Source organism: Gorilla gorilla, chromosome 9 (assembly GCF_029281585.2).
Source record: "Gorilla gorilla gorilla isolate KB3781 chromosome 9, NHGRI_mGorGor1-v2.1_pri, whole genome shotgun sequence".
In the NCBI taxonomy this organism is placed as follows: domain Eukaryota; kingdom Metazoa; phylum Chordata; class Mammalia; order Primates; family Hominidae; genus Gorilla; species Gorilla gorilla.
The window spans coordinates 84,923,519-84,937,145 of NC_073233.2; the positions used below are offsets into that span (position 1 = coordinate 84,923,519).

A 13,627-nucleotide genomic window follows, 5' to 3' on the forward strand; every position below is an offset into this window, starting at 1 on the left:
ACAACACCTGACTGATTTTTTTTTTTTTTTTTTTTTTTTTTGGTAGAGAAGAGGTTTTACTATGTTGCCCAGGCTGGTTGCAAACTACTGGGCTCAAGCAATTCACCCACTTGAGCTTCCTAAAGTGCTAGGATTATAGGTGTGAGCCACCGTGCCCAGCCTAGAACTTTAAACTTTAGGTACTGAGCAAACACCAAATGTAGGAAACATAATGCTAGCCTTAGATTACTTATTGATTTATGAACAAACCCCTAGATACAGAGGAAAATAAAAGGTATGTATAAATTATATATAAATAAATGTATTTAAATGTAGTTTAAATATAAACTACATATAAAATAATGTATGTAAATAAATTATATACGTATTTTAAAATAAATATAATAAATAGGCTGGGTGTGGGGGCTCACACCTGTAATCCCAACACTTTGGGAGGCTGAGGTGGGTGGATCACCTGAGGTCATGAGATTGAGACTGGCCTGGCCAACATGGAGAAACCCCATCTCTGCTAAAAATACAAAAATATTAGCTGGGTGTGGTGGTACATGCTTGTAATCCCAGCTACTCAGGAGGCTGAGGCAGGAGAACGGCTTGAACCCAGGAAGCGGAAGTTGCAGTGAGCCAAGATCAAGCCACTGCACTCCAGCCTGGGTGACAGAGCAAGACTCTGTCTCAAATAAATAAATAAATAAATATACATATATATATATATATATATATGGCAAGTTGAATATATGCTATATTTTCCACAATTTGATTTAATTGGAAATTCAAGATTCCTAATTTATATACTAAAGAAATTGTATAACAAAAAGATTAAAAACAGCACTGATTGGTTTTTGCGCCTCTACGACATAGGTTCTAACTTAACATTTGTGAAAATGTACTAATTGTCAAAAATTCATGAACTTAATATTGGGGGTCAAAATATAATTATACCTGGGGATCCCATTAATTTACACACTCTGACCCTATAATCTTGAGAGGGTAACGACATATAACAGTTTTTAAATGCATATGCCTCAATTTAAGTGTAGCCTTGCCTAAATTTCCCATGCTCATATACCCACTGCTATAAAATGTTTTCTACTGGACATAGATGCTTTGACAAAATAAATAATAAATTAGATTGGGCATGGTGGCTCATGCCTGTAATCCCAGCACTTACGGAGACCAAGGCAGGAAGATCTCTTGAGCCCAGGAGTTCAAGACCAACCGGGGCAAAATGGCAAAACCCCATCTCAAAAAAAATACAAAAATTAACCATGTGTGATGGTGTGTGCCTATAGTCCCAGCTACTTGGGAGGCTAAGATGGGAGGATCACCTGAGCCCAGGAGACTGAGGCTGCAGTGAGCCGTGATAGTGCCCCTGCACTCCAGCCTGGGAGACACAGTAAGACCCTGTTTCAATATTAATAATAATAATCAATTAAAATTAAAGTGTCTCTTTGTCATTGGCTTGATAAAATGGGACCCCATGAGCCCCCATTTTATAGTTAATATGGCCCAATGTAAGTAGAAGCAGGCCCTTCAAGGATTAAAACTTATTATAAAAAACCTTAGTTTTGAAAAGGGTGATTATCCCCTACTACTTCTCCATTTAGCAGCCCAATTTTGCCTATGCTCAAATCTGGAAATATATATATATATATTTATGTATATACATTTTAATATAGATTTATGTTTTTAAATATATTTATATATTTTAATATATAAATGTAATATAGATTTTATCTCTATTTTAAATATATAAATGTGTATATATGGTACCCTGTGATGGATCACTACAACTTAACATTGTGATCCCATCCATTAGGGCCCCATACCTAATATTAAAATTAAACTGATTTTATTCAATCAACAACAATAAATACTTTACTCTTACAGATGTGGCCAACCTGTTATTTCTGTGCCTATTTCCACAGCCCTTCAGGCAGTTTGCCTCTGCCTCTGAAGGCACACAATACACTTTTCCAGGCAACTTGCAGGGGGCCTCCACATGAGGGCCGTCATCACACACTGTCTTTACAGACAAGATGCACCTTCTCCAGGAGCACAGGTACGATACTGCACCTGGATTCGAGTGATTCTCCTGCCTCAGCCTCCCGAGTAGCTGGGATTACAGGCACCCACCACCATGCCCAGCTAATTTTTATATTTTTAATAGAGAATCTCCTCCAAGGAGATTCACTGGACCCACACTCTAAGGACATTTGAGCTTAAAGAGGAAGCAGGCAGTCACTGGTGGCTAAGGAAGCCTGTAGCTGCCCTCCCCCTCTTCACCTTACCCCTAAGGAGGAGGGGTGATGTCATGGATTGGTCAGATTCAAGAGGACTGAACGAAGCCACAGGCCTGGGTGGAACCTAGTAAAGGGATTAAAGGCTAGTCTCAGGCTGGGGATGGCTCCTGTCTATTTCTTCTCTCTCAGAGACTGCAGGTAAGCTGGGGGCCTGGGCTTCTTCCTATTGGGAAGGAGGTACATTTTTCCATCTTCGCATTCCCCTCTAATCAGAGTGCCAAGCAAGAAACAGGGGGAGGCCAAGGGGAGAGGAATGAGGACAGAATTGCCCCTATTGCACAGGTCCAGTGCAGACCCCAGGGCTCAGGGCTTCATGCTGGGGGTTGGGGCCAAGGCCCTAATAGCTAACAAAAGGTTTCTTTGCCTTTTCTGCTATATGAATATTCTGCTATACGAATATTCCTCCAGGAATACCCTGGGATAGTATGGAATGGGTGGGTGGCCCAGGAATCTGTGTTCCAGCTAGCTATCTCAGCATCAAACCAGAGGAGGGAATGACCAAAGTAGTTCCTGGGAAAAGAAGGGGGACAATTCCTGGCCAGGCGAGATGGCTCACGCCTGTAATCCCAGCACTTTGGGAGGCCATGGCGGGTGGCTCACCTGAGGTCAGGAGTTCGAGACCAGCCTCGCAAACATGGTAAAACCTCATCTCTACTAAAAATATAAAAATTACCTGGGCATGGTGGTGGGCGGCTATAATCCCAGCTACTAGAGAGGCTGAGGCAGGAGAATCACTTGAACCCGAGAGCCTGAGGTTGCAGTGAGTCGAGAAAAAGAAAAAGAAAGGGGAATTCTAGGCAGAGTGAATAGCATTGCAAAGGCAAGCAATAAATGGATGTGTTAATATGTGTGGGGCAATAAACAGAGTGAGAAATGCCTGCAGTTAGAGGATCACAGAGGAACTTTATAAAGCTTATAAAGAGGAACTTTATACCATACTGTGTGAGAAGGCTAGACTTCATCCATAAAAATATGGTCTCCTGTGTTAGCCAACTGCTAATGTTATTCTGGTGCTTACTACATGCTAGGCATGGCTCTGAATGCCTTACATGAATTAACTCATATAATTCTGAGACACTGAGATAAAGGAGTTGCCCAAAGTCTCACAAACAAGGAACCTGAGGTTCAAAGGGATGGAGTAAGTGGCAGATTTGTCCTCTTTACCAAACTTGCTACTCAACAGCCATGACATCAACAAGGAGACAGGTTATGTTGACCTGGACTTACCGTGAGGTGAGCTGGAGGAGGTGGTATTTGAGCTGTGTCCTGAGAGACAAGGGATCAGGGCCAGCAGAGGCTGGGAAAGTTTAAGGTGCATGGGCTCCAGGATGCCTGATGAAAAAGAACCATAGAGAGAAATGCCCAATACTTCACAGCAAGTCAAAGCCCTCAGGCTGCACAGTGTGGCATCCAAGAACAGAGCTGAGCGAGCCAGCACCGCCCTTGGGAACAGGGCCTTGCCCAACACCTTTTCCTTTACATCAGAAGTTGGCTGTGATCCAAGATCTTCTATCCGTTTTATCAGAGTAAACGCAAACTTCTTTGAAACAAGATTTATTGTTACATTAAGAAGATTATTTTTCTTTCCAGAAATGATGGGGGATGTTTAACTTTTTTAACTAGTATTTGTGTAGCACGTTAACATAAACAGGATTCTCTCATTTCATCGAAAAATGAGTGTTAACTTTCTCAATTTTTCAAATGAGGATATTGAAACCTAGGAGATTAACTCAGGAAAGAAGCTGGGGCTCAAACTCAGTTATTCAGACTCCAAATTCTGTTTTCATTCATTTTTTTATTCTTTCATTCATTGAAAAAAAATATTGCATTCCCCAAATGTGCCAGGCACAGGACTGTGCACTGAGTAGACAGTTGACGGTAAAAGAGACATAGCTTATCTCGCAGGCCCTCTTCTCACAGTGCCTCTAACACAGAAGCAGGAATAAGTGAAGAGCAATATACTATATAATACTCTAGTATTTCTTATCAGCACTCAGTGATTACATCCACACTTTTGCAGGGTTCTCACGCTTGCATTTGTAGTTCACTGCTCCCATTCTTTCACTGAATGCCTGCTTTGTGCCAGACATTGTGTATGGACTGTAATACACAAGCAATAGGGTTCAGTGCGATAACACCTATGTGCAAAATACCTGGAAGTATTTATTGAGCACACACTCTTGGAAAAGCAGTCTTTCAGCAAATATTTATCGGCACCTTGATAATCCTAACAGCTAATATTTACTGAATACTATGTGCCAAGGACCATAGTAAATTCTTTACACACATTATCATTTGGTCTTCACAGTAACTCTTCAGAGGCAGGTATTTGAGAGCTTAAGTCAACGTGCTCAAAATCACAACACTAGAAAGCAGTGGCAGTGGAATTTGAATCCAGGCAGCCAGCATTTCCTACTACTTGGCTGTCCTAACCTCCCACCCTATGCAGGGTGCTGGTAATACAACGGTGAAGACCGGTGCGATCCCTATCCTTAAAATGCTTACAGCCTAGGAGGGAAGATAATCTTTAAACAAATCACATGCTGAGAATGTCTAACAGGGTACCTGGTCTCCTTTGGGCTTCATTCAAGCTTCCCCAAGAATATGCCTTGTCAAGTGGACCCAGAGACTGAGTTCTTAAGTAGACAGAGCAGGGAGAGAGACATCAGTCCAGGCAGGGGGACAGCACAAGGAAAAGCTCTGAGGTAGCAAGAGGTCTGGCAGTCTGAGGCTGTCACTGGGCTGAGGGCAAGGCCAGGTGGATCACAGGGAAGCTAAGGAAAAGGCATGAGGAGCGGCATAAATCTACGTAATTCAAAGGTTTTTCCAGCTGCGGGAGGGGAGAGCTCGGCCGAGAGCAAGATAGTGTGTAGAGACGCCAAGCAGGACGCTACTTCATGTGAGGCGGGAATGTTACTTTGGATCAACCTGTTGATAGAGGGAATGGAAGCAGGTAGGTTGATGAAAAATGCAGAAGAGAGAATCAACGGGGCTTGGGTGGGGAAACGAGGGGAAGGAGGGAGTCAAGCAAGGTTTTTGGCTTGAACAACCCAGTGGATGGCAGCACTCCGGGACAGCTCAGGGGAGGAAGATGAGAGTTCAAGTAGCATCCAAGGTGGCTGTGGACAGCCATATGGAGCTGTTAAGTCAGGCGGCTGGATGGACATGTGGCTCTGGAGCTCGGAGGTCCTAACAGTGAAGGAGATCATCTTGGACAAAGGTGAAATGAGTGTCTAAGTCAGAGCCCTAGAGGCCTTCCACTATTAAAGGTTATTATTAGAGAGGTCAGGTGCGGTGGCTCACACCTGTAATCCCAGCACTTTGGGAAGCCAAGGCGGGAGGATCGCTTGAGCCCAAGAATTTGAGCTCAAGCCTGGACAATATGGCAAGACACTGTCTCTACAAAAAAAAATAGAAAAAATTAGCCAAGCACTGTGGCACATGCCTGTGGTCCCAGCTATTTGGGAAGCTGAGGTGGGAGGATCACCTGAGCCTGGGAAGTGCGGGCTGCAGTGAGCCACGATCACACCACTGCATTCCAGCCTGGGTGATAGAGTCTGACCCTGTCTCAAAAAAAAAGAAGAAGAAGAAAGGAAGAAAGAAGAAGAAGAAGAGGAGGGGGGGAAGGGGAGGGGGGAAGAGGGGGGAAGAGGGAGGAGGGGGGAGGAGGGGGAAGAGGGGGATATGGGAGGAGGGGGAGGAGGAGGGGGATGAGGGGGAGGGGAATGAGGGGGAGGGGACAAGGGGGAGGGGGAGGAGGAGGGGGAGGGAGAGAAGGGAGGACAGAGGAGGGAGGAGGGGGAGGAGGAGGGGAGGGGGAGGAGGAGGGGAGGGGGAGGGGGAAGAGGAGGAGGAGGAGGTTATTACAGAGGGGGAACTCAGCAAAGGGAACTGAGAAACATGGTCAAAAAGAAAGGAGGAAAGGCAGGAGAGTGTGGGGTCTGTTTTAAGGAGGGAGAAGGAACGGGGCACAGTGGCTCATGCCTGTAATCCCAGCACTTTGCGGGGCTGAGGTGGGAGGATCACTTGAACCCAGGAGTTCAAGACCAGACTGGGCAATATAGTGGAAACCCGTCTCTACAGAAAAAAAAAGAAAAAAAATTTAATGACCCAGGTGTGGTGGCGTGCTTCTGTAGAGCGCCTCAACTACTCCAAAAGCTGAAGTGGGAGGACTGCTTGAGCCTAGGTGGTCAAGACTGCAGTGAGTCATGATGGTGTCACTGCACTCCAGCCTGGGTGACACAGCAAGACCCTGTCTCAAATAAATAAATAGCCAACGGTCTGAGATGCAGAACCTGATGTGACTGAATTTTTAGCAGGGCACAGTTAAATACAGGAAAGGTTGTTCTGACCTGGGATTCATCCTGGGGGTCTTCATGAAAGCCAGGCCTGAGGTGCACCTGGGCAGGCTACATGCAGGAGAGGGCCTGAAGGTAAATGTTTGGGAACAGCAAATAATACCAGCAGGTAGAATGAGGAGGCAGAGCTAGAGGATGCCGTGGAGGTCATCTCACCCAAAAGGTCATATCACCCGTGTCACCCAGTCACTGGCCACTTCATACTCATTTCATGCTCACAACAGCCCTGCAGTAGGAATTCACTAACCCTTCGTCACAGATGAGAACACTCAGACCCAGCCATCGGAACTGACTGTTCAGACGGTGCAGATGGGGAAGTGGGGAAGGCAGAATTCAGCTCTGGGTCTGAGTTCAGTGCTATCACCTCATGCTTCCTCGACTCGGGAGGCAACGAGGAGAAGTGATTAGAGATGATCCGAGCTGGACAGAGGTGGAGAGGAGGGAATAAATGAGAGGGATGTAGGGCGCAGAATCAACAGGATGCGGAGAGCAGGTAGCAGCTGAGAAGGACAAGAAGGCTGGGGCTTCTGGCTGGAGTTGTCAGGTGAACGGAGGTGGGAACAGCAGGGTACGGGTTCAGAGGAAGATGGAGACTCAGACGATGAGTCCACTGGGCCTATGTGATGGGTTGTGGGGCGGTGTTGTCAGGAGGCAAAGAGAGACACAAATCTGAAGGTCAGAGGAACGGTCCGGAGTGTGGGAGACCAGAGACCGTCAGTGTAATCTTGGATTTTGATTCCTTTTTACCACGTAACAGCAGAGTTGAGAAGGGGCTGGAGCTGGGTTCTGGGAGAGAAGTGACGGGGTACGGGTGGTGTCCTGCCGGTGTCAAAGACGACTTCCGGCTCACCTCTGACTCGGTTTCCCCCACAGATGGCTTTTCCCTGCCGCAGGTCCCTGACTGCCAAGACTCTGGCCTGCCTCCTGGTGGGCGTGAGTTTCTTAGCACTGCAGCAGTGGTTCCTCCAGGCGCCAAGGTCCCCGCGGGAGGAGAGGTCCCTGCAGGAGGAGACGCCAGAGAGTCCCACCGACGCTCCCGCGGCTGACGAACCGCCCTCGGAGCTCGTCCCCGGGCCCCCGTGCGTGGCGAACGCCTCGGCGAACGCCACGGCCGACTTCGAGCAGCTGCCCGCGCGCATCCAGGACTTCCTGCGGTACCGCCACTGCCGCCACTTTCCGCTGCTTTGGGACGCACCGGCCAAGTGCGCCGGCGGCCGAGGCGTGTTCCTGCTCCTGGCGGTGAAGTCGGCGCCTGAGCACTACGAGCGACGCGAGCTCATCCGGCGCACGTGGGGGCAAGAGCGCAGCTACGGCGGGCGGCCAGTGCGCCGCCTCTTCCTATTGGGCACCCCGGGCCCCGAGGACCAGGCGCGCGCGGAGCGGCTGGCGGAGCTGGTGGCGCTGGAGGCGCGCGAGCACGGCGACGTGCTGCAGTGGGCCTTCGCGGACACCTTCCTCAACCTCACGCTCAAGCACCTGCACTTGCTCGACTGGCTGGCTGCACGCTGCCCGCACGCGCGCTTTCTGCTCAGCGGCGACGACGACGTGTTCGTGCACACCGCCAACGTAGTCCGCTTCCTGCAGGCGCAGCCACCCGGCCGCCACCTGTTCTCCGGCCAGCTCATGGAGGGCTCCGTGCCCATCCGCGACAGCTGGAGCAAGTACTTCGTGCCGCCGCAGCTCTTCCCCGGGTCCGCTTACCCGGTGTACTGCAGCGGCGGCGGCTTCCTCCTGTCCGGCCCCACGGCCCGGGCCCTGCGCGCGGCCGCCCGCCACACCCCGCTCTTCCCCATCGACGACGCCTACATGGGCATGTGTCTGGAGCGCGCCGGCCTGGCGCCCAGCGGCCACGAGGGCATCCGGCCCTTCGGCGTGCAGCTGCCTGGCGCACAGCAGTCCTCCTTCGACCCTTGCATGTACCGCGAGTTGCTGCTAGTGCACCGCTTCGCGCCCTACGAGATGCTGCTCATGTGGAAGGCGCTGCACAGCCCCGCGCTCAGCTGTGACCGGGGACACCGGGTCTCCTGAGGCCAGTTGGGCGGCTTCAGCCCCGGGCCTCCAACCATGACGGTGTCCATGCTGAGAAGGCAGCTTTCCCGCTCTGGGTACCTTACGTCCTGCCCAGCTCTGTGCACCTGAACCCCAGCTGCGCACTGAAATCAGCTGGGGTGGGGGGTGTGGAAAATGCCTACATCCTGGCTCCATCTCCCGAAGTTTCGATTTGATTAGTCTGGGGTGGACCCAGACATGTTAAGTATTTTTTAAGTTCCTCCAGTGATGCGAATGTGCAGCTAGGCCTGAGGACCACTCGGCTAGACTATCTCTTCATCCTCGCAAAGCCAGCTCCACCGCCGTCTCTGCAAGACTTCCGGGCACCTCGCTCCCACACTCGGGTCCTCTTGAGCAGTGGAGCAAGGGAGACCTGGGAGCGTGGGAGCCAGGATCAGCGCCCCCTGCCATGTGCCTACAAATGTCAGTTGTGATTTCCACTGTTTACAAGTGAGTGGAGCTGGAGCTGGAGCTGGGCTGACAGTGTCAGGTGGATGCCGCTTCCCCCTCCCCCAAGAAGTCAGCCAACACGCAACTGAGGCGCATGTGGTGGCCTTCTTCCCACCACTGCCCCAGTACACCGTGAGGTAGAAATCTTCACCGTGCAAAGTGGAAACCAGAGGCCCGGTCAGACAGTGACTAATCCAGGGCCATGGCATTCCCAGACAGCACACCACTGTGGTCCCCTCCACACTCACCCCAACCAACGCTAATGGCCTAGTTGGGTCCTGCCCACCAATACTCACCCCCACGGGTCAGAGACAGGCTCCTTGCCGGGGTCTGGGCCTCAGGTTCAGTGGGCCTTGGACAACCCAGCAGGGAGTTCCGGGGAGTCCGAAGTGGAGAAAGACTGGTGGGAACATGGAGGCCAGTGTTGGGGAGCCTGTGGAGGCAGGTGTGTAGAATTGTGTTCGGGAGGTGGGGGATCTGAGACCGAAGTGGACAGTGGTTAAGATTGTGGGGCCAGGCGAGGTGGCTCACGCCTGTAATCCCAGCACTTTGGGAGGCTGAGGAGGGCGGATCACGAGGTCAAGAGTTCGAGACCAGCCTGGCCAATATGGTGAAACCCCGTCTCTATTAGGAGTACAAAAATTAGCCGGCCGTAGTGGCTCGTGCCTGTAATCTCAGCTATTTGGGAGGCTGAGGCAGGAGAATCGCTTGAACCTGGGAGGCGGAGGTTGCAGTGAGCCGAGATCGTGCCACTGCACTCCAGCCTGGGCGACAGAGCAAGACTCCATCTCAAAAAAAAAAAAAAAAAAAAAGAGAGAGTTTGCAAGGGTGGGTGGGAACTTGGTGGCTGGGGCTCTGAGAACCAGGCTGTGGTCCTGACCTCCAGCAGCTGCCAGTCATCTTGGCAACATAGAAAATCAAGGAAACAGCCTAAGGGCAGGCAGAAGTGTGTGTCAGCAAGGTCCCAACTATGTAAGATGGACACGAGGGACTCACCTTCAGGGAGGAAAGAGCCGGGGCAGAAAGTCAGGAGACTGGCCAAAGGTCCTTCCCTGCCTTCAGGACAAAGACCAGACTCCTCAGTCCTGCATTTCAGGCTCCTGCCATCCGCCTGCTGCTCACTGATCCCTCCCTCCCACTGTCGGCCTCCATCCAGGTGACAGTGCCTGTGCTTTGTCAGGCTCTCTCTTGTCTCTGCATTTTGCACAAGCTCTGACCTAGTTACCGAAATGTCCTCCAACCACCTCCATCCTGCATGTCTCTTGCACCAGTTAGGACGCCTGTGGGGGAGGCTGCCAGCTGCCCACCTGAGTCGGCTGTCCCCTTCCTCCTGGGCACTCACCTAGACTCCATTTCCCAGCACCCCATCCCCTGAAGTTAGATGTGGCCCTGTGACTAGGCCCTCATGGATGGACGGGAGTGGATGAGGATCACTGTGGCACCTGGGCCTGCTTATGCTCTCTTCCTCCTTCCCATTCGCTGGAACATGGATGGGCCTGGGACCCAGCTCTGACTTTGCAAGTGAGGACAATGCTCCAGGCCCAAGTGGAAGTTTCTCAACTACTGACATTTGGGGCAGGACAGTTCTTTGTTGTGGGGGCAGTCCCGTGCATTGTAAAACATTCAGCAGCATCCATGTCCTCCACTCACTAGATACCAATATCACAGCCCAAGTCATGACACCCAAAGTATCTCCAGACGTTGCCAAACATACCCTGGTGGGAAAATTCACCCTAGCAGAGAACCGCTGGCCTAGAGGAAGGCAGAGAAACGAGGATTCCTGAGTTCCTGCACGGAGCAGAGCAGCCCGGGGACCAACCTGGAATACTCAGTTCAGACTACTGAAGAAGACAAAATAAACTTTTATGTTTTTTAAAAAAATTATGGACAGAACAATATAGACAAAAACTTTTATGATTTTTCAGCTTCTGGGGTTTGTCTACTCTGTTACAGCAGCCTTGCCCTGCTAGTATTTTAGTCTGTTCAGGCTGCTGTAACAAAAATACCATAAACTGGGTGTCTTACAAACATTTCTGAAAGTTCTGGAGGCTGGGAATTCTAAGGTCAAGGTCCCAGCAGGTTTGGTGTCTGGCGAGGGCCCATTCCTCACTGCCTTCTTGCTGTGTCCCTGCATGGTGGGAGGGGCAAGCAAGCTCCCACGGCCTCTTTTACAGCGGCCCAGATTCCATTGGTGAGGGTTCTGCCGTCATCACATCATCACCACGTCACCTTCAGGGCTAGGATTTCAACGTAAGAATTCCGGGGGGCCGGGCGTGGTGGCTCACGCCTGTAATCCCAGCACTTTGGGAGGCTGAGGCGGGCAGATCACGAGGTCAGGAGATAGAGACCATCCTGGCTAACACAGTGAAACCCCGTCTCTACTAAAAATACAAAAAAATTAACCGGGCATGGTGGCAGGCACCTGTAGTCCCAGCTACTCGGGAGGCTGAGGCAGGAGAATGGCGTGAACCTGGGAGGCGGAGCTTCCAGTGAGCCGAGATCACGCCACTGCACTCCAGCCTGGGCGACAGAGCGAGACTCTGTCTCAAAAAAAAAAAAAAAAAGAGAATTCCGGGGAAACATAAACATTCCGACCATAGCACTTAAGTCACCTGCTGTGTCCCCTTTCATCCCTTGTTTCTCACCAAGTAGACTGGCTGCTCCCAGAGGGAGAGGCCATGTCTGATTTACATCAGGGCTGTCACAGATTTACGCAGAGGGAACCCGTGGCAAGTCCCATCACTCCCACTCCTGGAACTTGAGTAGGTCATCTCACCTCTCTGAGCTGCTCTTTCTGATAAGATTTGGCTCTGTTTCCCCACCCAAATCTCATCTTGAATTGTAATTCCCACATGTCAGGGGAGGACACGTAGGACTGGACAGGCGGGAGGTGATTGGATCACGGGGTCGGATTCCCTCACGTTCTTGTCGTGATAGTGAGCTCTCGCGAGAGGTGATGGTTTTAAAGCGCGGCACTTCCTCATTCTCGCACACACTCCCTCCTGCTGCCCATGAAGAAGGTGCCTGCTTTCCCTTCGCCTTCCGCCATGATTGTAAGTTTCCTGAGGCCTCCTAGCCATGCTTCCTGTTAAACCTGCAGAACTGTGAGTCAATTAAACCTCTTTCTTTTATAATTACACAGTCTCAGGTAGTATTCTTTATAGGAGTGTGAAAATGGACTAATACACTTTCCACGGTGATGTTCCATGCCAGGGCCATGTAAATCCTCTGTAAACCACATAGGAGGGTACTGTCATTCTGCAGGCTTACTGACAGCTCTGAGAGGTTGAAGGAAGCAGGAGGAGGTGAAACTTCTGTGACCTTTCTGCAGCCCTTGCCGTGGGCCTTCAGTAGCCACAGCCACTTGTCCCTTGCTGATCTATTTTCTGAGCAGGCCATAACAAATACTCCTACATGCTTTTGGGGTGAATGGATGAGTGGATGAGTGCCATCTGTCCCAGTGGTGTGGACTGTATCTGTTAGGACAGCAGTCCCCAACCTTTTTGGCACCAAGGACTGGTTTTGTGGAAGACAATATTTCCACAGACCAACGTGGGGGATGGTTTGGGGAAGATTCAAGTGCATTACATTTATTGTGCACTTTATTTCTATTATTATTACATGGTAATATATAATGAAATAATTATACAACTCACCATAATGTAAAATCAGTGGAAACCCTGAGCTTGTTTTCCTGCAACTAGACAGTCCCATCAGGGGTGATAGGAGACAGTGATAGATTATCAGGCAGTAGATTCTCATAAGGAGCACGCAACCTAGATCCCTCACATGCGCAGTTCACAATAGGGTTCATGCTACTATGAGAATCTAGTGCTGTGGTTGATCTGACAGGAGGCGGAGCTGAGGTGGTAATGCACGCGATGGGGAGCAACTATAAATACAAATGAAGCTTTGCTCACCTGCTGCTGTGCAGCCCGGTTCCTAACAGGCCACAACCAATACCGGTCCTTGGCCCGGGGATTGGGGACCCCTGTGTTAGGATACTGTACTAGTTCCCTATTGCTGCTGTAACAAATTCCCACAAGCTTGGCTTAAAAGCACACCCATCTGTTACCCTACAGTTCTACCCACCAACTGCACTCCTTACTGGAGGTGCTAGGGAAGGATCCATTTCTTTGCCTTTTCCAGCTTGCAGAGACCTCCTTCCTCCATCTTCAAAACCGACCAAGTGGCGGCTCTTGGTGCGTTGCTTCCACAGCCACATCACTCTCTGACTTTCCTGCCTTCTCCTTCCATTTCCAAGGACCCTGTAACTACACTGGGCCTACCTAGATAACCTGGGATTCTTTTCCTGTCTTAAAGTCAGCTGATGAGCAACCTTCATTCTACCTCCAACCTTACTTCTCTTTGCCATGTAACATGGTGACATGCCACATGTAACATTCTCATGTAACATGCATCAGTCACAGGTTCCAGGTATTCAGTAGGGTATGGGCAACTTTTTGGGTG

The 13,627-nt window shown here is 50.2% G+C and overlaps 1 protein-coding gene across 1 annotated transcript; it reads left to right on the forward strand.

The window, feature by feature from the left end:
• Positions 1-2,368: 2,368 nt before the first annotated feature.
• On the forward strand, positions 2,369-9,965 carry B3GNT6 (UDP-GlcNAc:betaGal beta-1,3-N-acetylglucosaminyltransferase 6). Its single transcript, XM_004051856.5, has 2 exons — positions 2,369-2,438; positions 7,532-9,965. The coding sequence occupies exon 2, from the start codon at positions 7,532-7,534 to the stop codon at positions 8,684-8,686; it is 1,155 nt and encodes a 384-aa protein (XP_004051904.2). The 5' UTR covers positions 2,369-2,438; the 3' UTR covers positions 8,687-9,965.
• The last annotated feature ends 3,662 nt before the right edge of the window (positions 9,966-13,627 follow it).